The following is a 25,321-nucleotide window of genomic DNA, read 5'->3' on the forward strand; positions in this document are numbered from 1 at the left end:
AAAAAAAAAAAAATTTTTTTTTGAGCCAAGGTTTCACTATATAGTTTAGGCTGGCCTTGAACCTGTGGTAATCATCCTACCTGAGCTTCCTGAGTGCTGGGATTATAAGTGTGCACCCATATGCCCATCACGCTTTGTATTTTTTAACCCATGCCTTTTTTCTTTTTTTAAAGTAAGAGGGCCAGCTGACTGCCTAGGTGCTCTAGAAGAAGCAGCAGTGCTTTATGAAGCAGAGGTGGGAGACACCGTGAGAAGTGAAGGGCCAGGGAGGCCACAAAGCAGATGGCCATTCCCTATCGTGTTCCAAGGTCTCATTGCTGCAATAATGTCAGAAGATGGGATTTTTTTTCTTCCCTTTTTCTATAGCTAAATCTGCAGGATAGATCTTCAGTATGCTAAAAATGATCACATTCACAATTAAAGGTTTAGGCTTAAACTACAAGTTCATGGTCTGTCTTTTTATATATTAAAGAACTAAACTAGACTATCCCTAAGGTCTCTTGCAGCTGTCTATTCAATAAAAATTCTTACTAATTTCATCATGTATAATCAGTGGAAAATATTTAATGAAGATAAATGCCTACTTATATAAGGTATCAATTTATATTTGATAGGGGTAAACAAGAATATTTAAAATGATTTGACTATACCAGGAGGACTGGGAGACAAGTTACCTACGAGACTGATCCTCCTGTACCTCAATAAACGGAAACTTGTTCAGAGCATTCTGTTTGCATCGTGGGACAGTTTTTAGTTAGCCAAGTTTAAAGAGAAAATGTAGATTCTCACCTCCTTTCATAGCACATCTAAGGTCCTAGAAGGACTGATAAGAAACCAGTGGAGTAGTGGGCAACTGAGAATATCTGCCTCTTAGGTAATGCAGTTTAGCTCCTCCTGAAAACCGAAACCTTTTGGAGGCTGGCTGGGGTCTGATTCAAATCCTGTAAAGACACCAGTCTGGGCTACAAACTGAGTCCTAGGCCGCCACACTCCTGGGCAATTCTCAGTAAATGAGCAACAGAAGGGTTTGCTCAGAAAGCATCTACAGTGGTACCTTTGCTCATGAACTTGATTCTTTCCATGATTCTGGTCCTAAATTCAGTCTGATAAGAACCAAATCAAATTCAATGGTTCAGTGTTCAACACTGACCTTATGGGAAAATTTGATTCAGTTCTCATCCAGTTTGGTTTGTGATCAGAATGATAGAAAGAATTAAGATCACGAACTGAGGTATCACTGTACTTTAAATGAATATACCTCAGGAATTAAAAACAACATAGAAATGAGATGGGCATGGTGGTGGATCCCATCACTTTGGGAAGATGAGGCAGGAAGATGCAAAGTTTGAGCACCACTTGCACATTTTAGTGCCTTAGCAAGACTGTCTCAAAAGCAAAAATGAAAAAGGACTGGGGATGAATCTCAGTGCGAAGGCCCTACATGCAATACCCAACACCAAACACACACACACATACACACACACCCACACACACGCTCCCTCTGTAACCAGGAAGAGTCCTGCAGGCAGCAGGAACTTACTCTTCATCTGTGATGGCCTCATGACAGCTGTCACAGACCCTCACTTCAAATTCGAAGCCCATCAAGGGGATGGAAGAACGCTTGGAGCTGCACTTGCCGCAGACGGCCTTCCCACACTTGCGGCAATGGTGCTGGAGCAGGGAGAGAAAACAGAGGCTGCCATGGCTGTGCATGACCTCCTGGCGCACTCAACTGTGATCACTCAAGGTGAGGCTGCAAGGCAAAACTGCCCCTGAAACTGCACAGGAGCACACCAGGTGCCTTCTCTTTTTGGGTCTTGTGTGTCCATAATGATGGTGCATTCCACATTTCCAGCCTACCCTACCCTCCATTCTTTCCCATGACCATCACTGTGACTACAGAGAACCCAGTGGCCAGGTGGTCTTAAAGCTAGGTGTACTGAGGAAGTGCCATCTCCAGAGATTATTCTGCTGGATTAAGAGATCGTGGAAGAAACCTGGTTCAACCCATTGCCTATAACTTCAGCTATGTTCAACCTAGGTGACCTTTTGATTTCCTTGGAAAAGACCAAGCTAAACCATGGGATCAGACTGGAAGTGATATACTATAAGCAGATGTAGATAACTAAAATCAAATCAGAAGAAAGGAAAATAAAATTATTAAGGAGAAATAAATACCACTTATATGATTTCATGGTTTGGAACCAGTGTGAGCTAAGCATGATGCCTCTTAATTTTAAGGCACATTTCAATAGATGTCATTAGAATTCTAAAATTGTATCCCTCAATTATTTACCGGGAACAAACTACTACAGAAATTGAATCTAATAGGAATGAGCTACAATGGAAAAAGGGGGTATTAATGTACAGTCACAGGATGACTCCAGGATAATAACCCCTCCACAACTCCCATGCAGGTGTGCTATTTTTTCAGAGATTACCAAGTAAAGTCATTTCCACACAATTACATTTGATGAAATATCCAAATCACCCACCTGTCTTAGGCCAATTTTCTTACTGTCCCACATTTGCTTGAAGTTCCAGAAGAAAGGCTGATCACACTTTTGGCAGGAGTCACTGTCCAACCATTCAGGGGTCTTATCAAATAAAGCACATAACAGTGAGAAACACTGTGGACAAAGGAACACCTGACAATGATGAAACTTCTGGAATTAGGATGAATTTATCCATAACAGAGGGGTAGTTTCTTAGTCAATCATTCAAAAAATATTTACTCAAACTCAAAGTTTGTGAGTCAGGCCCTACCGATGGGATGTGGTGGTAAATATGTTATAGAGCTTACAATTTATCAGTGAAGACTGGTCATGAAAAGATGAATAATTATTCAGTAGGTCTCAGCATGCAAAAGCCTAAGGAGAGGCACAGAGTGCTACAGCAAAGGTAGAGAGGGGGATCTGACCGACATTGGCATTCTCTGGGAAAAGGTAAGTCAGCTGAGACCCAAGACAGACAGGAAGAGGCAAAGGAAAGGGTGATGAAAGCAGCTTAGGCTGGGTGGAGGGCATGTGGGGAATGAGGGGTGAGGCTAGAGGTTTTGGCTGGGCCTATACTGCACCCTTGGCAACCATGGGGAAGGTTTAGGACTGGATCTCATATTCCCAGACTGGATGTAATTCCATTTGCTCTGACTATACAGTGATATCTAGGTGCACATCACACATGAAGCTGCTGTATTCAGAGTGGTATAAGCTGACCATACTACTTGAGGAAGCTAGCAGGCCACAATTCACTCATGGCAGGGCCCCACAGGGTTTGCGGCTCTGCTTCATGGTTCATGGTTCACATAATATTTTGGTTTTGTTCACTATTTCCCAGTCCTGTCACGAGTAACCTAAGCTATGTCAGATGTAGGGTTCTGTGAAAAGTTATTGTTTAGTAAACCTATACTGATTATGCATATGGTGACTGCATTTACTTCCAGAGTTCCATGTTTGACTGTACAATTAGTTTGTAATCAAATTTGGGCTAATTAAGAACTTCTAGTGAAAAAATAATTAGCAACTTACTTTACATAATAAAAAACATATTATTATGCTCCTTGGAAAACTGAGGGGGTATAATGTTTATTTAAGAAAAAATTTCCCCACCAGGATGGTGGTACATGCCTGTAATCCCAGCATTCCCAGCACTTGAGAGACTGAGACAGGAGTACTGCCATGAGTTCGAGGCCATCCTGGGCCTACATAATGAGTTTGAGGCCAGCCTAAATTACATAGTGAGACCCTGTCTCTCACACACACAAAAAGAAACAATTTCCCCAATATAACCTTATTAGCATTCAAATCATGTAGCAAGGGCAAATATTTAAAGGCATGGAAAATGTTCAATATACAATGAATGAGAAAACTCCCAGTTAGGAAGTAGTACATAAGGCACAAGATGAACAGGTTAGAAGATCTTTACCAAGTCTATATAATTAAAAAAGAACCCCTGAAAAACAATAAGAAAATGACAAGAAACATCTGAAAAATTGACAAGAAGATACAAGAGATATGAACATGTAATTCATAGATAGGGAAGGCAAAAAAGCTCAAGATATATAAAAGCTCAAATTTACCATTGAGCAGAGAATGCAAGTAAAACAAGATGCTATTTTACCCCTGTCTCCAGAAGGTCAAAACCAGAAATGGAGTAATAATAACTTGGGGAGAATGTGGGTGTCAGGACAGGAAACTCCATGTCTACCACTAGAAGTATAAATGAGCACAGCCATTTGGTTACTTAGAAGAATCAAGAATATACCTGTACTGATCTCATGACAGGTCTATGAGGGCACAAGCTGTGTTTGTGTGGCACCAAAGAGTTTCTGGTGATCTATGTGCCTTTTGCTTGGGGAACAGAGGTGAAATGGCACTGCTATATATTATGGGATCTTATGCAGAAGTACCCCAAGATACACGCAGCAGGATGGTAAGAGCTCAAAAAGGGACCCAGGGGAAAAGCTGGAAAGAAAACAGGCTTGTAGTAGTACAGTATCATTTATGTAAACATTGACACACACATACACATACACACCACACACCTTTGTTTACACACATATCAAATACATCAGTGGGTACATTGGCATCTGTGACAAGGGATTTGGGAAGAAGGACCAGGAAAGGAGAAAAAAATGATATTTGAAAGCCAGGTGTGGTGGTGCACACCTATATACCCAACACTTGAGAGGGTGAGGCAGGAGGACTGCCACAAGTTTGAGGCCAACCTGAACTACACAGTAAGTTCAAAGCCAGCTTGAATTCCATAATGAGACCCTGTCTCAAAAAAAAAAAAAAAATCCCAAACATAAAAATAATAAAATAAAAGTGATGTTTGAATAAATGGATTTTATTAATGGCATAGACAAACACAGGCTGTACAGCAGCAGTCCCCAGTTTCTACCAGGGACCAGCTTTGTGGAAGACAATTTCTCCATGGGGTGGGGGTGGTATGGGTGAGGGTAAGGGGATGGTTTCCGGATGCTTTAAAGGAGCAAGCAACTTAGAGCCCCATGTGCATGCAGTTCACAGTAGGGTTTGTGCTCCTGTGGGAACTGCTGATTTGACTGGAGGAAGAGCTCATATGGTAATGAAAACAGGGAGCTGCTGATATCTAGATCAAGCTTTGCTGGCTTGCCTGCCACTCACCTCCTGCTGTGGGGCTTGACTCCTAATGGGCCTCAGAGCAGTGCTGATCCATGGCCCAGGGGCTGGGGACCTCTACTGTATGGGATGTCAACCCCATCTGCATCTAGCCACTCTCAAGGTCTCCTGTCATCTGTCTCCAACTGTCTTGTCTACCATCCTCTCATCCCTGAGTACCGCTAAACTGCTCAGGAGCACTAATGTACCATGTGGATCTTGTCCTCACTCTTAATCCTTCCTGGCCTCCAAAGCCCATGAAGCTCTTGCTCAGAGCACATCCAGGCCCCACTGGACCTTCCACAAACCCTTCCTCGAGAACCTTAGCCAAACAATAATTCTCCCACTAATACCCAGCATGCATGTTCCATCTTATATCTAACATGATTCCTCATTTATAGCACTAAATAGCACTCCCATGTTTTCTGAAAGTCTCTGTGCATCAGGCTGGACAGTGCTTTATCTCAGGCCTTCCAGAAGAGCACTGCACAGGCCTGCCATAACCAGGAAGATTTCCAGTCAGTGAGGCACAGAAACCATCACAGGAGATTTAGCTTTATAAAACATGATACTTGCAAAAGACATGTGGATGCATTTCCACTGCTTATTCAGAACACTGACTTACTCACCAAGACTTGAAAATCACCACATACTAAGTGCCCCTATATCTTCATGTCAGGGAGCATAATTTAAGCAAGAGGATTCAAAGGATCACCCATCACCACCTGCTTTCAACTCTAGAGATCATGCTGTCATCCTCTGTGCATAAAGGGGAGAGGATACTTGTTTGGAGGGAAAAGATCCTGGCTGTTCTCTCCCTCAGCTTGGCCTGGAAAGAAGCCAAGTCAGAAAAGGTATGACTGTCCTTAACTTAAAGCAGGCTACCAGGCTGAGCCCAAATTGGGATACAATCTGTGGTCCCAGGGGAGCATGGCTAGTGTGACCAGCACTCATTGTAACATCCCTTGGCTTTGTATAGATGGTGCCAACTGTACCTTTGAAAAGCAATATTCTACAAGTCCCCACTTCCTCACAGTAATGATCATTTTAATTAGTTACTAATAGAGCTCCTGTGGATTTATGGTTTGAACAAATAAAGCTTTAATCTTCTTAAGCATTTAATTACTGGAATTTGAAAGGCATTACATGGTGGGTAATAGCAAATATTGTTTTGACTGGGGTAAGGGCATGGAAATAATTTGGGAAATAGCTTTTGTCTGGTAAAAATGTTCTTTTTTATATCTAATTCTTACATCTTGCAAGAAATAAACTGAAAGAATGTAGACTGTTAAAGGAAAAGTCTACCCAGAATAGTTCTAGGGTAATGAGAAAATGGTTAACTTTAAAGTACTTGCCAAAGGGGCTTTTTAGTAAACATAGTAGTTATTCAGATGCTCAAGGATTAAAAGTAAAGTTCACTAAAAGAGAGCGTTGTGATAAAATTTTAGTTGTGCTGAAAAAAGATGGGTACTTAGAACATGAGTCATTAAATAGTGCAAAAATTATTTCTAGTAGTTCTATTAATACTTACTATTCTTATTAATACCAAATTAAAGTTTCTTACTTTGTAGCCACTCTTACCCTCTATAGCATAAAGCTTGAGTTTCTTGTTTTCATGGGGCATTTTATAATAAAGGACTATCACTGGAAAATAGATGGTTCCTTTTTCTCAACTGTAGTTTTGCTTCGAATGGTTTAACAGACTCAAAGTGCAAACAGCTCAGCCTCAGTCAAAATTCTCATGAAATTACATTAATGTTAGATGCCAATGTCTTAAAGGGGGAAAAAGGGAACTCACTTCATATTGTAAGTTTTGATATTCTAAAATAATGTGTCTTATTTCATGGTTTGATTATCAAAGAAATAAGAGATAAGCAAGAGGGAAGATGAAGCCAGAACTGCAGGGCTCAGCCCAGCCTAGGGACACTTACCTCCTGCCTCTGTACATCCATGTTCCAGACAACAATGCCACCATCACCACCGCAGGAGATGAGCTGCCGCGTATGCTGTGCATAGGAGAGGGCCTGGACTTTATCACTGTGAAAGGAAACAAGGGTTCAGGAAAGTAAATAATAGGCCTAATGGTTGAAATCCCAGTAAAGGTGACCAAAATGAGCACATTCACTCTGGGCACCAAGGGTAGACCTCAGAAACCCAAAAGGATCTCCAACATACTAATGGTCAGATTAGTTTAAGTGCAGCCCTCGAAAGAGGCAATCTTTGTCAATAACCAACACAGAAAGAAAAAAGCTGACTGCTAAATTGGTTATTATATCTTACTGGTTATCCCTCTTTTTAATTAATTGAAATCCATGGTATGCATTCATTGTATATTTTTTCAAGTCATAATTTTACATTTGAAAGCATTATCATCTAAGAGATCTATGTCCACTGGGTTCAGGTGATAGAGAAGGTGGCTGTGCTCCCGAGGTGTGAGACTCATGGGTGCTGAAGCCTGGGGAAGCCTTTCCTTGGCTCCCAAAATGAATCCAAAGCAGTGATGGACTGGAACTTCACTGACTCTTGATTTGTCTAGTTTTTATTTCCTCTCTTCTAGTGCTTTATTTTTCTTTCTAGTTTGTGCATGGCTGACAAGTTATTTCCTCTTCTCCCACTGGTCAGAATGGTGGAGAATTCAGTTTTATGGCTAACAGTTTGGTGCTCACTAGCAATAGATTATAGAGATCTGTAGAAAGCAGGGTATCTGGCTTCTTCGTCATTTTTGTTTGTATATTGGTTTAAGTCCAAATAGATGAAGAATTTTGTGACTGCTGGGAAGGAGAAAAGTTCTTTGATATCTAGACTGCTGATGTAAAAATAATGCATATCACAGTGGAAATACTGGTTGCACATGCATGAACTTTGCTGGCCTGCTAAATTGCCTGCACATGACAAGACAGTGCTGAACTGTCTGTATCTTCCCTCCTCCCAATTTCTCTGAAATAAGTTACTGTGGTAATTATTACAATTAAAATGAGGAGTCAAGACTATGCCAGGTGCAATAATAAAAAAGAAATACAAGTGTGCATGTACTTTTGTTTCCGAAAGAAAAAGTAAGTTTGAGGGTAATTTGATCTTAACTTGCTGCTTCTCAAATTTTTTGATTTCAGGATCCCTTTATACTCTTAAAACTTATTTGAGGACACCAAAGAGCTTTGGTTTAAATGAATGACAACTACCAACATTTACTGTATTTTAAATTAAACAAATTTTAAACATATCGATTCAAATGAAAATATTAATTAATCCCATTTTAATATATGTGTTTTGTGAAAAATATATTTTCCAAAAGAAAAACTTTTGTTAAGAAAAAAGTAATTGTTTAATGAAATCTTTTTACTGTGTGGTTTAACAGGAGACAGATACTCATGTCTTTCTGCATTTATTGTGGCATCACTCGTCAAGTAGCCTATGGAAAAGTCTATTGTATACTTTTGAGATAATACAGATGCTAAAAAATAAGGAAAAGGCCATTCTCATATATTCAGCAAATAGAACACTGAAACATCAACAATATTCCAGGCAGAGACAGAAGTTTAGCTCAGTGGCGCCAGCACCTGCCTGGCAAGCACAATGTCATGAGTTCGATCCCCAGTTCCGCAAAAGCAACAAAACAAGACAATATTCCAGGCAAATATCCATGATAAAACTTCCCTCTTCCATTCACTCAGTCATACCAATGAACTGTAAATCATTCTTATTCTGTTGGTTCTTGGTTTAGGATTCCGCGTTCATAAAGCCATCTGCATCTAAACTAAAGGCAATCCTAAAGTGTCAATTTGTTGCAGAATATGAAAGGGAAAAATGAAGGACACCACTTAGAAAATGAATTTTATTTGCTTCGGTTTATAGTATCTGAGACTAAAAAAGGCTATAAAAAGCATTACAATTTTGGCAAAGTTCCCTCAGTCTTGATGGCTTGCTTCCCCAAATGCCTCATTATCTATGATATATTTTTAGCTATAGGGATCATAGTCCTCTAAACTCTTAGGAAATAGCTACGGAAGATATCCCAATAGACAACTGTACTCTCCCTCATTCTGATATTGTTTAGAGTAACATATTAACCATTAAGCCCCTAAGTTTCTATAATCTACAGGTAACTTTTGTATTATTCTGATACTTGCCTGAAGGCTCTGTTGTAAGCATAGGCCAGGGTCTATGACTTCAATAAATAAGAGTCTCCGAGTTTTGTGGAAAGGCCTGCATGTACCAGGTATTTAAAAATACTGATACTTCAAAAAGTAGGGATCGGTCCATTAAGCAGACATTGCTGTGCCGTTGGGTTGGAGCCAGGATTTCTGGTTTCTTTTCAGTTTGGATGCAGATGGCTTTATGAACATGGACTGCTAAACCAAGAACCATAGAATAAGAATGAATTACAGTTCATTCGTATGACTGAGTGGATGGAGGAGGGAAATTTTATCGTGGATATTTGCCTAGAATACTGTTGATATTGTTTCAATGTTCTATTTGCTGGATATATGAGGATGGCTCTTTCCTTACTTTTTAAGCTATCTTTAGCCCACAATTTAGTAAGTTCTGCTTTTATAATCTAAGTCAAAATGTTTGAAAATGATACTGAAGTCTCACTGACTGTCCAGCATTTAAAAGTGACTGAATATTCCTTTAATTGTCACAGCAATAGAATTACCTGCACAGGCTGAGAATGTATGCACAAGACAGAGCTGGGAAAACCAAATGTACAACTGGAGTGTCATATTTGAGAACTGAATTAGAAATGACTCCCTGTGTTAAAAACTCACTGAGCCAAGGCCTAGGAAGCCTTTCCCCCAAACCATCTCAGTATACGGTTTTCACGGTCCTAGCCTTAAGGAACGCACCTTGCCAAGAGCCTGGTAATGCTGGAAACTCCCAGGAATTTATCTAAGGTTTTAAGTACTCTAGGTAAAGAATGGTAAAGAATTTCTCAGGTTTGGTCTTTTAGCCTTGGAAAAGCTACTAACAGAGGTTCTGAAAAGTTCAATCCAAGATTCATCACAACAACTCCCAGGAAGAAGTTAAATTTTGTGGGTGTTAATGGTTATTGAATACTGTGTGGTTCTAACTATATAAAGCAAATCCAAGAAGGCTTTAAAGGGTTGATAAATACTCCTACTGCATCAATACAGTTAGGCCAAACCTTACTGAGACCAGCCTCTTTTTGTGTTCAAGACTTTGTGGTTATCATGATCAAAGGGAGAAGAACTGCCAGGTAGACCGTGAAAGACTTGAAATAGGTAAAAAGGTATTACTGGGTAACTCGCTATCTTTTCAATGAAATATTAGGTGTTGTCTAGCACACCTTTGCAGGTTATCTGATTCTACAGAGGTCTGGACCATTCAGTACCTTTAACTGTGCTATTTTGTAACTGTTATGGAAGACTGACATTACTACAAGTAAATCTTACGCAGTAAAAACATAGCTCTCCCCAGGCTCCACCTCAGCCAAAGAAGCGAGCTGTATATCTTCTCACTAATTCACCTGAGCACTGTCCACTGCCTGTGCATGTGTCTTCTCTTTGCATTTACCTTTGGACTGGATGCACAGTCTTACTGGTTGGCTTATTAATTCATGACTAATATAAAACCTTTGACAGGTATTCACATTTTTAAAAAGTCAGTTATTTTCTCACTATCTCTCCTGGTTGTTATTTTATACTTTTTAAAGTATGGAGTACCACCATTCTGACATTCAAGAATTAGAAGGAAAGTCTACCTTGTTGAACAGGATCGTATCTTTCAGATTTGAACTACATTTCATTTGTTAAGGCATTCTGATACACATCAATGATCTTGTCAAACCAAAATAAGCTACAGAAGGAAATGCTTTGTAGCTGATAGCAACATTCAGCAACAAATACATAATTTATGGGACTACAGGAATGTTAATATTCTAACACAGGGATGCATGCTGGATTCTGAGCTTTATAATAAAGCTGGACAGGGACTTCTTGATGAAAGGATTAAAAATGTAGCCACCTGCCAGTTAAAAACTAGCTAAAGGAATGTCCCTGGGTTCACAGAATGAAAAGAAACTTCTAGCATTTATGTCTCATCTGACATCACTGTAGCATTTATACTAGACAACATTTCATAACTGGTTATTATTTCATGGATTAGTGTGCTCCACGTACTTCACACTGCACGGCAAATGCTCTGAAGAGTGCACAAAAATTCCACTCTTCAAACAACCAGGATCTGCCATCTATAAATATTATACTTAGTGGAATGGCCTCATTTCCTTTCTTACCAGTCCTAGAGCAACATATGTCTGATTGGACCTAGCTGTATAATTTGAGGAAGACAGGACCCTCTGTTAAAAATTTATTATGCATTAGAAGCTGGTAATGGCAGAACATTAAATCTAATGTGGGATCCTTCTAAGAATGGGGACTTGTATAACTGCACAGGCCACACACCCATGGGCATTCTGTGTCTGATGCTCATAGGAGAATGCAGAAAAGGCTTTATCCTCTTTATGGAATCCAGTTCTCAGACATAGGCTTACATGTGCCCACAGGTCACTTCAAGTCCTTTCCATTCCCCAAGAGTTGGGGGATTTCAGCATACAACATCTTTCAATCTGTGATGGAAGTCTAGGTAATTTAGGGAAAATCTAATTAGTCATGCATTTGCTACCAGAGATCTCACTTTCCAATATTCCTAAATCTTCTAACCTCCAAAACCAGAGAAGGCTTGTGAGCAACACACACACCCAAATACCTAGGTGATAATCCCATACCCAAGGGACCCCACATGGGATGAGCCTACCCAAAGATCATTGGATTGCTGCCAGTTTGCATGAGAACCCAGAGGCAACTGCTAAGCATCGGCAACATTCTGCAGGGGCCAAGTTCAGATTAGGCATTGCCCCTTTGTTCTCTTGCATCTATCTCGTGAACCTGCTGCATTTTAGCTCATGCTATTTTACTTTCAGAAACCTTCTAATCCTGAGAACCTTCTAATTCTAAATCTTTTCATTTCCTGAAATCTAAATCAAGAGTGCCTTTCTTCATGCCCTTGCTAAGGCCTCTTTTTCCAGTATAATGTACAAACTGTCTCAACTTTACTACTTTTCTACTTTCAGCAAGCTTTGTAAACACAGAGCCCCCCACTTTTATAAATCATTTTGTGTCCTAGGTGCCTAATACAAAGCCTAGCTCATAGCTGGAGCTAAGTAAATGTTTGTTGACTGGATTATGAATAGAGAGATTAGATACTCTATGGCAGTATTTCCTTAAGACATGCTATAGGGAGGAACAGTAATCATACCTGAAAGTATGGCTTTTGACTTACAGTTTTTATTAAGAATAATTTTAATGATGGCCATCTATTAGGCTTTTAGATCCAATGCTGACCTTATGGGGAAATTTGAATTGGTTCTTGTCCAGATCAGTTTGTGACCAGAATCGTGGAGAGAAATGAGTTCATGAACTGATGTACCACCATGTATCTCTTTTGTTTTGGTGATGGTACTGGGGATTGGATCAAGGTCCTTTGCTCTGAGCTACATCCTTAGACCTTTTTTATTTTATTTTTTAATTAATTTTTTTTTGGTACCAGGTATCGAACTCAGGACCTTGTGCTCGCAAGGCAGGCAGCGAAACCACTGAGCTAAATCCCCAGCCCCGCCAAACTTTTTTATTTTTTTTTGAGATAGGGTGTTACTAAGTTGCTCAGGTGAAGCTCAAATTTGTGACCCTCAATGCCTCATCTCCAGTGCTGGCATTATAGGCATATGCCACCACGCTGGGCTCACATTACGGATATTTTCTGATAATCTTGTATGGGACTTCCTTTCCAATATTGTCCTTATTTTTGGGATGAGGAAAATGATGCTTAGAAACATGAACTGCCGGGCCTCAGGCTACATGGCTGTTAGTAGAAGTGTTGGCTCAAAGGCTGTACACTAAGGAAATACTCTACACAATCATACACTAAGGGAATTATTACATACACGAAGGGAATACACTGAACAGGAAATACACCACATTACACTAAGGGAATGCACTACACTGTACAGTACACAAGATTTTACCCTCTATGAAAACTCTAATATCTAATATTTTAATCTATTATTAAATTGTTGCTAGCTAAATAGTTAGAAATAAAATACATCACTTTTATTTCCTCAACACTTTAGTAGGAAACACTTCTAAATCCCAGAGATTTGCAAGGACAGAAATGTGTCACTCCCTGTCCCAAAACCAGAAGTGGAATGCAACATTCTTGCTCCTTTCATTACTTCAAATCAATTTACTTGGTACAAGGACATAAGCACTAATCTCCCCAGGGCATACTTATTTACCAATAGCCCATTTCTTTACCAAAAGCTTTGAGGATGCTCATAGCAAAAGTCTTACTCATGGTAAGAAAAGTAAAAGAGAAACCAAGAGCTAGACTTTTGGAAAGAGGAAGGAAATACACAGACCCTAAGTGCCAAGAGATGTGGCCATATCCAAGCCCCAGGCAACTTGCTGATTCTAGTCTTGGTGGAGAGTCCCATCACAGGGGACAACAAAGATCTTTATCACGGCTTTATGTATTTATTTAAAAAGTGGAGTACAGTTTTATTTATAAAGTAAAAGTTGTTAATTTAGGACCACTATAAATTGGTTTGGTCAATGTCATGAAAAATAGCAGCAAACCTATTAATGGCAACCTTTTGTTATTTTAGATTTTTTCCTTTCATTAATGCCTATTAATTTTACAAACTATTGGATTTTAGTGAGTATAATATTTGAACATATCCACTCCCATTACCCTCCCCCTTATTCCCTTCCTCTTGTCTAATAATAGTCTCCCTTCTACTTTCTTGCCATCTTTTTTAGATTCCACATATTAAGAACAACATGTGATATTTCTGAGTTTGGCTTATTTTGCTCAACATGATGATCTCCAGATACAACCATTTTCTACAAATGACAAAAATTTATTCCTCTTAATGGCTGAATGATACTCCACTGTATATATATACCTATACCACATTTTCTTAATTTATTTACTTGTTGTGGGCACTAGGCTGGTTCTATATCTTGGCTATTATAGATTTTGCCACAGTAAACATGGTTTTGCAGGTGTTCCTATAGTAACTGTAATTCCTCTTGGGTATACACGAAGGATGGTATAGCTGGATCAAAGTTTACTAGTGCACCAGGAGTGTTGTTGTATACCTATAATCTCAACATTCTGGAAGGCTGAGGCAGGAAGATCCCATGTTTGATCTTAGCCTGGATAACTTACTTAGTGAGACTCTGCCTAAAAATTTAAAAATAAGACTACTAATAATAACAGTGTGGATATAGCTTAGTGTGAGGGCCCTGGGTTCAATCCCTAGTACACACACACACACACACACACACACACACGCACGCACACTATGTTCATTAAGTTGCTCATAAAATGAGAAGCTCTATGGAAGAGTTTATCTAAAAGTCTTATCCAAAATGGTAGAATATGTAAGAATAAAAAAGTGCCATTATTAGATACGATGAGGTGGATAGGGAACAACACACATCCAGGTTTTGTTTCTATAATATCAATCCAACTAATGGTTGGCTCCTGAAACCTTTTCTTTGCTTTCCTCCCATGGAATTATCATGACACACAATCACATTTCACTTGCAACAGGGGAGGAAAACACTAAAATGGCTCAAATGCAGAAAATATACTTACTTAGCTTTCTTCTTCCCTTGGACTTGGAAATTTTCACTGTCATCAATCACTCTTCAGTCCTAAACTTTTCTCTGCTGTGATGGAATTTTTATACATCACATCAACTGCAGTTCTTGCTTAATAATGGAGTATGTTCTGAGAACTGAGTGCTAGGTAACTCTGTAATTGTGTGAACACCATGAAGTGTTTTCCTGCCAACCAGAGCAGTGGAGCTTACTACACATTAGACTATCTGGCTACAGCCTACTGCTCCTGGGCTACAAACCTGTCTGTCCATCGTACTGAATACTGCAGACACTTGTAACACAAAGGTAAGTATTTAGTGTTTAATCACATCTATACACAAAAAAGGTGCAGTAAAAATATGCCACCAGAAGTTTTCAGCTCCTTTATAATCTTAAGAGACAACAATCATACATGTAGTTTATCCCAGTTGAAACATCTTTATGTAGCACATGATTGTAACCATAAAGATGTATTTTCTGCTGCGAAAGGACAGCAAGAAGCTGCAGAACTGGAAACAGAATATAAGAAATGGCCTACAACATTATGGTTGGATGTTTCCATGCCAATGGAACCCCCACCCCATCGTGTCTGCTTCTCTCAGTTCCCAAGCTCAGCAGTTAATTCCCTGATTGGGAATTCTGACACTTCCCTGGGGGGAAGGGAGGAAAACTAGGAATTGTAGGAGAGCAAGGGACAGCAGATTTGGTCTCAAGTCAGAAAGAAACAGAAAACATTAGTGGCCAAAGCAGGGACCATGTGTTGGTCAACATTCACTTTCACACCCACAGAGGCTCATGCAGTGCCAGTCGTGCGGAAGGGACAGAAACTCTTTATCCAAACTGGGGAGCATTATGGTACCAGCTGGAATCTTATCTAAAATGGTATCTGAACCCTCTCTTTAATAGAGTGATTGTAAGATTAAACTTACGTGTCTGTAGGTTTTTGAAATTACTTTTGGACACAATATTAGGTGCTATTTAAATACAAAAAGCACTGAACATCATCTCAGAGGCCCATTTCACGGTGAAGGAATGGCTGCTGTGTAAGAGGTCCTAGACTTCTTTCCTGCCAGCTCCTTGCTGCCCCTTCTGCCTTCTCTGTGAATCCTATCCTGGTTCTTCAGCAGCCCAAATTGCTCCAATCCTCATCTTGGCAGTCAGACTCCCTCTAAAAGAGTGACCCCAAATGATAAGAGAGACTTTGCTCCCCTACCTGTGACACCAGAGCAACCCCTCTTGGGCTGTGAACTGCTGACAAGGAGCCCCCAGAGAGGTCCCTGTATTTACTACTAAGCTTGAAGTGAGTGAATGTCAGCAAAAGCCTGCTGCCATACTCCTGTTTGAGCAGTGATGTCCAGCGGCACCTGTTCCCACCAGTGTGCTCACCGACCAACATAGGGCCTAAGGGGTGATCTGATGGGGCTATTTCATTTTCTAGAAGGTCAAATCTGCACTTTTTAGAAACTGGAAGACCTATTTAAGTTTCCTGGGACTGAGAAAATATATCTAAACATTGAAACTTCTCTCTCTTTTTTTTTTGTGTATGTGTGTGTGTGTTTTTTTTTGGTGCTGGGTTTCAAATATAGGGCCCCACGTATGCTAGGCAAGTATCCTACTACTGAGCTATACCCGAGCCCCAGCTGCTTCTTTTGTTATAAACTGTAGGTTTAAGTTTCCCAGAACCACATCTTTTCTTAAAATTAATTAACTGCATTGGTACATTTAAGGTATACAATGTTGTGACATTCCATTGGAAATCTGCACCTTTACATAATCTGTCTTGGTTCTTAGTTTTTCCCCATTCCCCTGCCCTCCCTTCAATCCCTCCACTCCTCTCTATCTACAAAGACATTGTTTCCATTTTTTCTTTTTCTATGTTAATTCCATTCCCATCTTTCTTCTCCCCTACCCCTCCCATTTTCCCTTCCCCTTTGCAGCTTTTCTTCTTATTTCAAACTATTATACCTTTTAGTCCTTATTTACACTTTCAGTTTCTCACAATAGAGAAACTCTTTGGTATTTACACATGTGTCCTACTTACTTCACTTAAGAGTATTGCCTAGAGCCATATCTTACATGTGGGGCAAGGGCGTCTCCCACAAAGTAATGCTAAGGTTAAACCCTGCTGTAGCTTATCTTGTGGATGAAATCTAGTAAGAATTCTCAGAGACTTTATTAACCACTAAAAATAAAACTAGTTAGGAGCTAACAAATATTACTGGTATTCATTCAAAACCTGCATTTTATTTCTCTGAGAGGCTGAGCTGGCAGGAATTATCTGGCAGATTAGATAATCACTGAGTGCTATTAAACAGAACTGTGTTTTGTCTTCTCTTTTCCTCTACACTGATGACACACACTTCTTCTAAATGGCCTCGATGCATGTCCCTTTGTCATGGAGATAAACAGGAGGGAACAATTCCTCTAATTAGCCAATGAAGTCTGGGCAGCCCCTGGTGCCAAGACAGACCCTAGACAATGCGTGTGTTCTCTGAGGACAGAGAGAGAAGGGCTAAATACTTCTCTAACAGTAAGCTCACTACAGTAATTATTTGTGCATGGGCCCTCTTAAACTTAGTTTTTAACCAATAATGCCAAAAATGTATCTTTAACCACTTAGGAGAATATGTGGAAATTAGTGGTTTTTGGCAGATCTACTAGAAAGTTAATGCTGCTTAAAATGATTTCCTAGATGGGAATATTACTGACAATTATTAATAGCTGTCTGGCGTCATTTGTAGTCTCATTTTAGAACTTTCACAAGTAAAATACAACCCAGGTTAGCTCTGGACTTGTAAAACAGATCTAACATTCTCTTCTGCAAAAAGATCAAGCTTTTCTTCCAGGGACAGTGGCAGCAGATGGTGAGGGCACTCTGAGCGTGGTCTGAAGGTCAGCAGTCACAGCGTAGGTTCCCACAGCTCCAGACCAGCAACCAGAATCTTAGTCTGGAATCTACTTTTTAACAAATTCCTCACTGATTCTTTGCACAAGCAAAGTTTGAGAACTGCTCCAAGGAAACCTCAGGCTTTCTCTGCTTTCCTCTCAGCCCTTTCAAGTCCACCCTCTACAAAACAAGAGCCTGCTAAGAATCAAAGTGAGTCCTCAGTAAGTACTCAGTGAAGTACAAAATGTACCATGCAAGGATATTATCTCTCTCCTCATCCTAGGGCTGCCAGGAAGCTTAAAGCCACATTCAATTGTAGAAATTTTGTAGGCCTTTCTGGCACGCATGTTTCAGTTCTTTTTTCTCTCAAATTTTTATTCTGATGTTCTCCCTGATTCTAATTTTGCCCTTTATTTATTTGCTGCCATTATTTCATATTTTTTGTTAGAAATCTCAAGTCCTCTGTGGAGCAGAACAGGGCATAAACATACAGACACATTTTCCTATAGACACAAACCAAGGTGGCTGTTACTGTGCTCCTGCTGTGTTCCTCACCATGCAAAGGTCCTGCCACAGACTGGACCCACTCTTTTGCCTCCCCTTTTAGCTCTTTTTTCAGAGATTTGCTAAAAGCACCAGCAACCTTACTTGTGTCCTTGGAGTTCGATAGCCGTTCCTTTCCTCCCACCGATGTCCCACATGATGACAGAGTGGTCAGAACTGCCTGAGAACAACACTCGCTGGACTGGGTCCCAACACAGGGCGGTCACCCCACCTGAGGACAGACACAGCCAGACATCAGTCATGAAGCAGCAACATCACTCAACAAGAGAATGGGAATGGAAAGGACTGTGCACTTGTACCAGTGTACGTTCTGGAACACAGTAACTGTGTTAGAAAAATAAGTGAGTCCCCAAAGGGAAAAACTGGCTTTAAGAGTAAAAACTCCCACCTTTTATGCATTTTGCCCTAAATTTACAGGTGTCATAAAATCAATTACTATAAAAAAGATCATAGGGAAATGAAAAAAGAATTCAAAGGATAGACACTATTCCAGGAAGAATGGAAAACATTGTACTATTTGGAAATATTAACCATATTTTCTTAACTGCAGCCTACCTCTCACCTAACAATAACAGACGAAAATGGAGTTTAAATGTGCTTAATTTGATTTTCTATTTTTTTTGCATATATAATCATAGTACAGAGTTCACCAAAAAAAGGTATATGCACTTTAGGAACAGAAAAATAGTACATGTTTTTTCAACAGATGGTGTTATCCTCATATGGGGGACCCCAGAGTATGTCACATATCACAGAAAACCCACTACGCTGCTGTTATGGTTTAGGTCTGGATGTCTCCCCAAAGCCTCATTTGGTCAGAAGTAGTTATATCTGGAATGTGTTATGCTGGGATTAAGGGTGTGTGATTACTAAACCATTGCATGTGAATGAGTGGCTTAGCACTGCCCTAACCCTGGTAGTCTGGATGGGATAAAAGAGGCAGAAAGATGTGGTGAAGGCCCTCTTGTTCCTTTGCTACTATGTGGGCACCATGTTGCTTCTCCTCTGTGATGCCTGTGTGCCATCCACCCTGCTTTGGAGTTAGCGATTATGAATTGAAACCTCTAAGAACTGTAAACCAAATAAACTCTTCCCCTCCAACTCTGGGTGTTGGGTATTTTGTCTCAGCAACAAGAGAAGAGTACGAAGTAACTAACACAACTGCTGGCCCTCACAGAAGAAATTAAAAATGCACGTCAAGCAATCTCAATGACCAAGGTCACCCAAGTAGCAGTTCACCACACTAATGTCTAGAAGCTAATGGCCACTACTTTGGGCACCTCTTGTAATTATAGAGGCCAAAGATAGATTGTATTAAACTAATGAAGTCTCAGTAAATTTAGTACTAAAGTATTTATACACGTTTCTCTTTTCCTGAATTGTGTATACACTTTTTTGGTGGACTCTGTATTTCTGGGGTACAAGGATATGATTCGTCACAAGCATACATTGTGCAATGATCAAACAACAGTAGTTAGCATATTTATGTCCTCAAAACATTTATCATCTCTTGTGGGAATATTCAAAATCCTCTCTTCTAGTTATTTAGAGATATACAGTATCACGCTGTTTACCAGTCACCCTACAGAGGCGCACACCTCTGTGGTGTGCACACCTGAAATCCCAGCACTTGGGAGGCTGAGGCAGGAGGATTGCTGCAAGTTCAAGGCCAGCCTGAACTACATAGCAAGACTTTGTCTTAAAGAATCAAAACCAACCGACCAACCAATAAACAAAATATAGTCATCCTACAGTGCAACAGAAAGCCAGTACTTATTCTCCTTTCTAGTTGTAACTTTGTACCCACTAACCAATCTCTCCCACCCAAACCCCTACCCTCCCAGTCTCTGATAACCACTGTTCTCACCTTAACTTCTAGAGATCAGCATTTTTAGATCTCAGATGAGTGAGATCATATGGTACTTCTTTCTGGGTCTGACTTATTTCAATTAACATAATGTCCTACAAGTCACCCATGTTGCCCACAAATTTCATTCCTTTTAGTAATAGAACTATATTCCATTGTATATATACCAGATTTTCTTATCCATTCATTGGCTATTTGATACTTACATTGTTTCCATTTCTTAGTTACTGTAAATAGTGCTACAATAAACATGGGAGTGCAGTTATTGCTTCAACATACTGACTTCATTTGTTTTGGATATAAACCCAGGAGTAGAATTGCTGGATCATACGATGATTCTATTTAAAAAAATTTCTGAGGAACCTCCATATTGTTTTCCATAAAAAAACAAAAAACAAAAACAAAAACACAATTTTATAGGGCTGGGGATTTGGCTCAGTAGTTCCCATGCCTGCCTCGCAAGCACAAGGACCCGAATCCAATCCCCAGTACCAAAAAAACCCCAAGCCAAACCAAAACAAAACAACCCCCCCAAAAAAACATATTGTTTTCCACAATGGCTATGCCAACATTCCCACCAACAGGGTGCAAGGGTTTACCTCCATGGCCTTGCTTATATCTGTCATCCTTTTTTGGGGGGGGGTACTGGGGACTGAACTCAGGACCTTGAACTTGCAAGGCAGGCATGGCGCCACTGAGCTAAATGCCCAGCCCTATCCTTTTCTTTTCTTTTTAAAAATTTTATTTTATTTATTTTTATTTTTGTACCAGTATCAAACTCAGGACCTCGCACTTGCAAGGAAAGTATGATGCTGCTGAGCTAAATTCTCAGCTCTTTTTTAAAAAAATAAAAGCTTCACAAGGGGAAAAAAATGAGAACCAAGACCTGTTATGTAGAGGTACAAGATCCCAATAATGAATGTAACTGTACTGTATCCCTAAAATGTACCAATAAACTCAATTAAAGCTGGAAAAAAAGAGCTATTTTAACTAGAGAGAGGTGACATCTCATTGTGGTTTTCATTTACATTTCCCAAACTAGTGAGGTTGAGCATTTTTTTCTTCATATACTTGTGGGCCATTTCTATACTGTCTTTTGAGAAATGTCCACTTTAGATTTTTATTCTGAATATCAGATATAATTAGGGCACAGTATCAGAATTTAAAATCATATTTCTCTTCGGGAATTTGAATTTACAGATTCCTTACAAATCATTTATATAATTAAGTATCCTTAACTATATAATAGGGATGATGGTAATACTGGTACTATGACTACGGCAACCACTATTTTTAATAACATCAAACTAACCATTACTTACTTTGTAAGGCTGTGGTGAGAATTAGATTAATCACATAGGACTACTCTGTAAACTGTACTGTACTTTACAGATACTGGTTATTGCCATTACTCTCGTGGTATGGGTACAAAACACTGTGACAAAATTTCTTCTATGGTACTGTTCTTTTAAGTCAAACTCCTTGTATATAGAGAACAGTAATAAGTGAGCACAGAACCTACAAATGCTTATGAATGTCAGAAATACTTATTTTTTATATTACTGAAAAAATCACATTCCAAGAAGAATATATTATTCTTGTTCTATATTCTTTGGACTTAATTGCAGGGGCTTTTCATCCTGTCAAAATCAGTATGGAAATACTGTGCCTCACTATGCAGCCTTTGTAGACATGGCGCTGTATTGGTGGTCGGGAATGTAAAGGTACCTGTCTCTGGCACATTGTGAGTCTTACTTAAGGATTTCTGAACTGCCCTAATTATGAGGCCTACTGAGGGCTGGGTTATAAATTGGAAACTATCATCCATACTGAATCAGCTCAACAAGCATATACGGAGAACTTTCTATGTCATAGACACTGTGCTGGGCTCTGTGGATATAATCAAATAAGACTCAGACTCATAGTGACTGAGTTATGAAACTTTTTTGGTTTTGTTTTGAGACAGAATTCATGGTGACCCTCTAACCTCAGGGTCTCATCATGCCCTGTTATGATGGGATTATTTTTGAGAACAAGAGCATACATATACATCTGATGGAGCCTTTTCCTCTGGGGCATGTAGCTCCTCCCTCTACCTGGGGTGCCTGTCCTACACTTTAACATTCAAGTCATTTTTTTCTCTCTTCTTTAGGAGCAGCTCGGCTGCCTTCTTTTCCAGCAAGTTATCCACTATGGCCTCCATCTTATGTGAGGCTCCAGCCTCACGCTGATCCTCCACATTGAGCTTTTCTGGATCTTAAGTTTGTTTCCACAGTTGACTTTGGGGTCTATATCTCTGTATCTGAGCACAACATATAGTGCCTGCTACACAAGGGCTGCTCAAAAAGTGCTTACTCAAATGACCTCTAGTGAGACAGAGAGGAATGGGGGAATAATGAACAAGAGAGCCTTGGGGGTGGGGCTGGTTGGAAGGCAGCATTATGAATCACGGAGGAGAGCCGGGATGAAAGCTGCCTCATTTCTGGACGGACTTTAGCATCTCCCAGCAGACTGGGCTTCAGCAGTCTTTTCTCCTCCACATATGTGGCAGCTAGGAAAGCCAACTGGCTTCTGAGAGCCTGCATTCCCCATAGGGCATCCATGTGGGCCTTGCGTCTCAACCCACATGGAAGGCAGGGCCAGGGGTACCCTAGCTGTGGTTTTCTAGTGTTCATGGTATTTTCAATGATAAACATAATTTCTCCCATAACATTTCACTTCATTTAAATTCTTCATTTTTCTACTCTCCTTCAATGTTTCATTTCGTGTTTCTCCCTGCTTTTGACCCCCACAATACTACCTACAAGATAGTTTTAAAATAAAATGATTTTTCAAAATAGAGACTATTAATCATTTTTTAATGGTTACGGAACCTCTGTTTCAGATGATGAAAAAGTTTTGGAAATGGAGAGTGACGATGGCTGTACCACACTGTTAATATACTTGAAACCATGGAATTATATAAATAAAAACTGTTAAAATTTACATTTTGTATAGTTTATCAGAATAAAAAAATTCACCAAAAGTTTTTTTTTTTTTTTTTAAATAAGAGATACGGGTCTTGCTGTGCTGCCTAGGTTGGTATGAAACTGGAATCAAGTGATCCTCCCGCTTCAGCTTCCAGAGTAGCTGGGAATATAGGAGTACATCATAGTGCCTAGCTCATTTTCATCAGAAGAAGAGGGTTGCAGATGTGGAACTGGATCAAAGTGTATAAACATTTTTAGAAATTTAATATATGCTGCCAAAATGTTTAGTGAAAAAAATTTGAGACTTTTACAACAAAAGCGAAACTTTTTGCAAAAGCGAAAGACTGCATTGATTGTTGTAAAGCCAGGGTTGAAAGCTGCTGGTTTTACCTTTACTAGAGCTTGACAGGGTCAGCTGCAAAGAGTTTGGCATCACAGCCTCAAGGATAAGGCAGGGACAGGCTAACGTGGATACAGGACAGCCTAACTCTGTGCTCAGACTTGGGAGTCTCTTGAATAAACAATTTAACTTTTTACCATTTTGGTCATTACAGTTTGCTCTAGGTTGAAGTGACATCAAGGTTTTATGTAAACCTGAATGTGCTAGACTACCCTTTTTTCTCTTTAAATACTATTTCCTCTTTGGGAAGCAGAGGAGAGGTCCTCTTGTTATCTACACCTAAGTGGCCTGGATGTGGCATTAAGGGCTTTACAGCGCTTGCTATTTGAGTGACGTCTGTAATTATTGGCACCATGTGTACTCCATGCTGGACTGGAAGCTGAGTAAGGGTATCATGTTTGATTACTTGACTGAAGTGACGGTTAACTGCATCTGCTGACTTGCTCTGTATATTAACTTGATCTGTGTACAAGTCTCCATTGTAAACAAATATTAAGGTTCTTTATTTATTATTATTATTAGTAGTAGTAGTAGAAGTAGTAGTAGTACCAGGGACTGAACTTGGGACCTTGCACTTGCAAGGCAGGCAGCGGAACCACTGAGCTAAATCCCTGGCCCAAGGTTCTTAATTTAACTATGTGTACTTGTATATGTGCACTGAAATTTATTGGTTTGTGTAATTTATTTTTGTTTAATGCTGTTCCTTTTGATAATTCTAATAGATAATGGACAAACCTGTGTTTAATTTTTCATTGATTAGTATGCTTTGGCAGATTTATATTTCAGCCCTCCTGTTTCCAATATATTCATGTTCATAAAAAATTATTTGAAATTTAAAAAATATTTTATTGATGCTGTTAATGTCCAATGATCAAATAAGATCTTTTCCATTTCATTCAAATCAGTTTATGGCTTTTGGTACAAATACATTCTAATTTCTCCAAAATAGAAAAGAGCCAGGAGATATGGCATCTAGCTCCAGAAAGAAAACCAGTAGAGGGAGCATAAGAACATAAAACTTAATTTCCTAAATCCCTATAGATTAGAAAATGTTTTTTGGCCTCCAGGAGTGACTATTAGGCTGATTCCATCATTAACCCACATTTTGGGATGGCCCTCTGTAGGAGAGTGACAGCTCTATACACATACCAAGGATTGTCTGTGTCTGCATTTGGATCTGGATTGACAAGACCCCCAAGATCACTCTTTAATGGACATGGGTTTATTTTAGGATCTTTGTTTAGTCTTTACAAAAACTCCTTTCCCAGTATTGTGTGACTAGGTTTGGGACTCACAGACCAGAATGGGGCCTACTACACAGGAAAAACTCAACAATATGTCTGAATCATCATGGAATCTTTTGGTGTACTTGCTGACTCTTTAAATGAATAAGGTGAGCTGCAGCCAAATTCTACATGGGTAGATAATACTTTCCAGGAATGGTAATAAGTTAAATACAAGACTCTCACTGTTTCATCTGCCTTTGTGCTAGTGGTCTTCCTGAGCCATGTCTTATCTGCCTCAAAGATATTTTGTGATGAAAATGCTTTAAACTCTTTGAAAAAGATAAGACCCACCACCAAGATAATATTAGAACAAGCCTGCAAAACGTGAGACCTCTTAACTACATCCTGGCTGACAAAATAGTGTCAGCTGCTTAGCCCTTCTGACCTGCAGGCAACAGCACAGAACTCAGAGGACTCCTAAAGAGTAAAGGGGCAAGCAGAGAGCAACTTCTGCCTAAATCAAACCCAGGAACTATCTGGTCCATTTGCTGATCTAGCGCTCTCTCTCTCTCTCTCTCTCTCTC

The 25,321-nt window shown here is 39.6% G+C and overlaps 1 protein-coding gene and 1 long non-coding RNA gene across 7 annotated transcripts in view; one reads left to right on the forward strand and one right to left on the reverse strand.

Moving 5' to 3' along the window:
* The window catches only part of Wdfy2 (WD repeat and FYVE domain containing 2), a 160,552-nt gene that overhangs the window by 8,383 nt on the left and 126,848 nt on the right, over positions 1-25,321 (reverse strand). For all 5 annotated transcript variants that reach the window (XM_010636954.3, XM_010636949.3, XM_010636952.3 and 2 more), the window contains 4 exons: positions 18,360-18,486; positions 7,073-7,178; positions 2,496-2,597; positions 1,541-1,671 (listed from right to left, as the gene is read on the reverse strand). In XM_010636954.3, coding sequence (XP_010635256.1) covers positions 1,541-1,671; positions 2,496-2,597; positions 7,073-7,178; positions 18,360-18,486 — 466 coding nt within the window. The remainder of the gene's footprint in view (positions 1-1,540; positions 1,672-2,495; positions 2,598-7,072; positions 7,179-18,359; positions 18,487-25,321) is intronic.
* The window catches only part of LOC104871145, a 19,932-nt gene continuing 9,666 nt past the window's right edge, over positions 15,056-25,321 (forward strand). For both annotated transcript variants that reach the window (XR_004515729.1, XR_782763.3), the window contains exon 1: positions 15,056-15,130. This is a non-coding gene — a long non-coding RNA (uncharacterized LOC104871145). The remainder of the gene's footprint in view (positions 15,131-25,321) is intronic.

The sequence above is a fragment of the Fukomys damarensis genome, unplaced genomic scaffold, assembly GCF_012274545.1.
Source record: "Fukomys damarensis isolate Sample0158 unplaced genomic scaffold, DMR_v1.0_HiC HiC_scaffold_38, whole genome shotgun sequence".
NCBI classification, from domain to species: domain Eukaryota; kingdom Metazoa; phylum Chordata; class Mammalia; order Rodentia; family Bathyergidae; genus Fukomys; species Fukomys damarensis.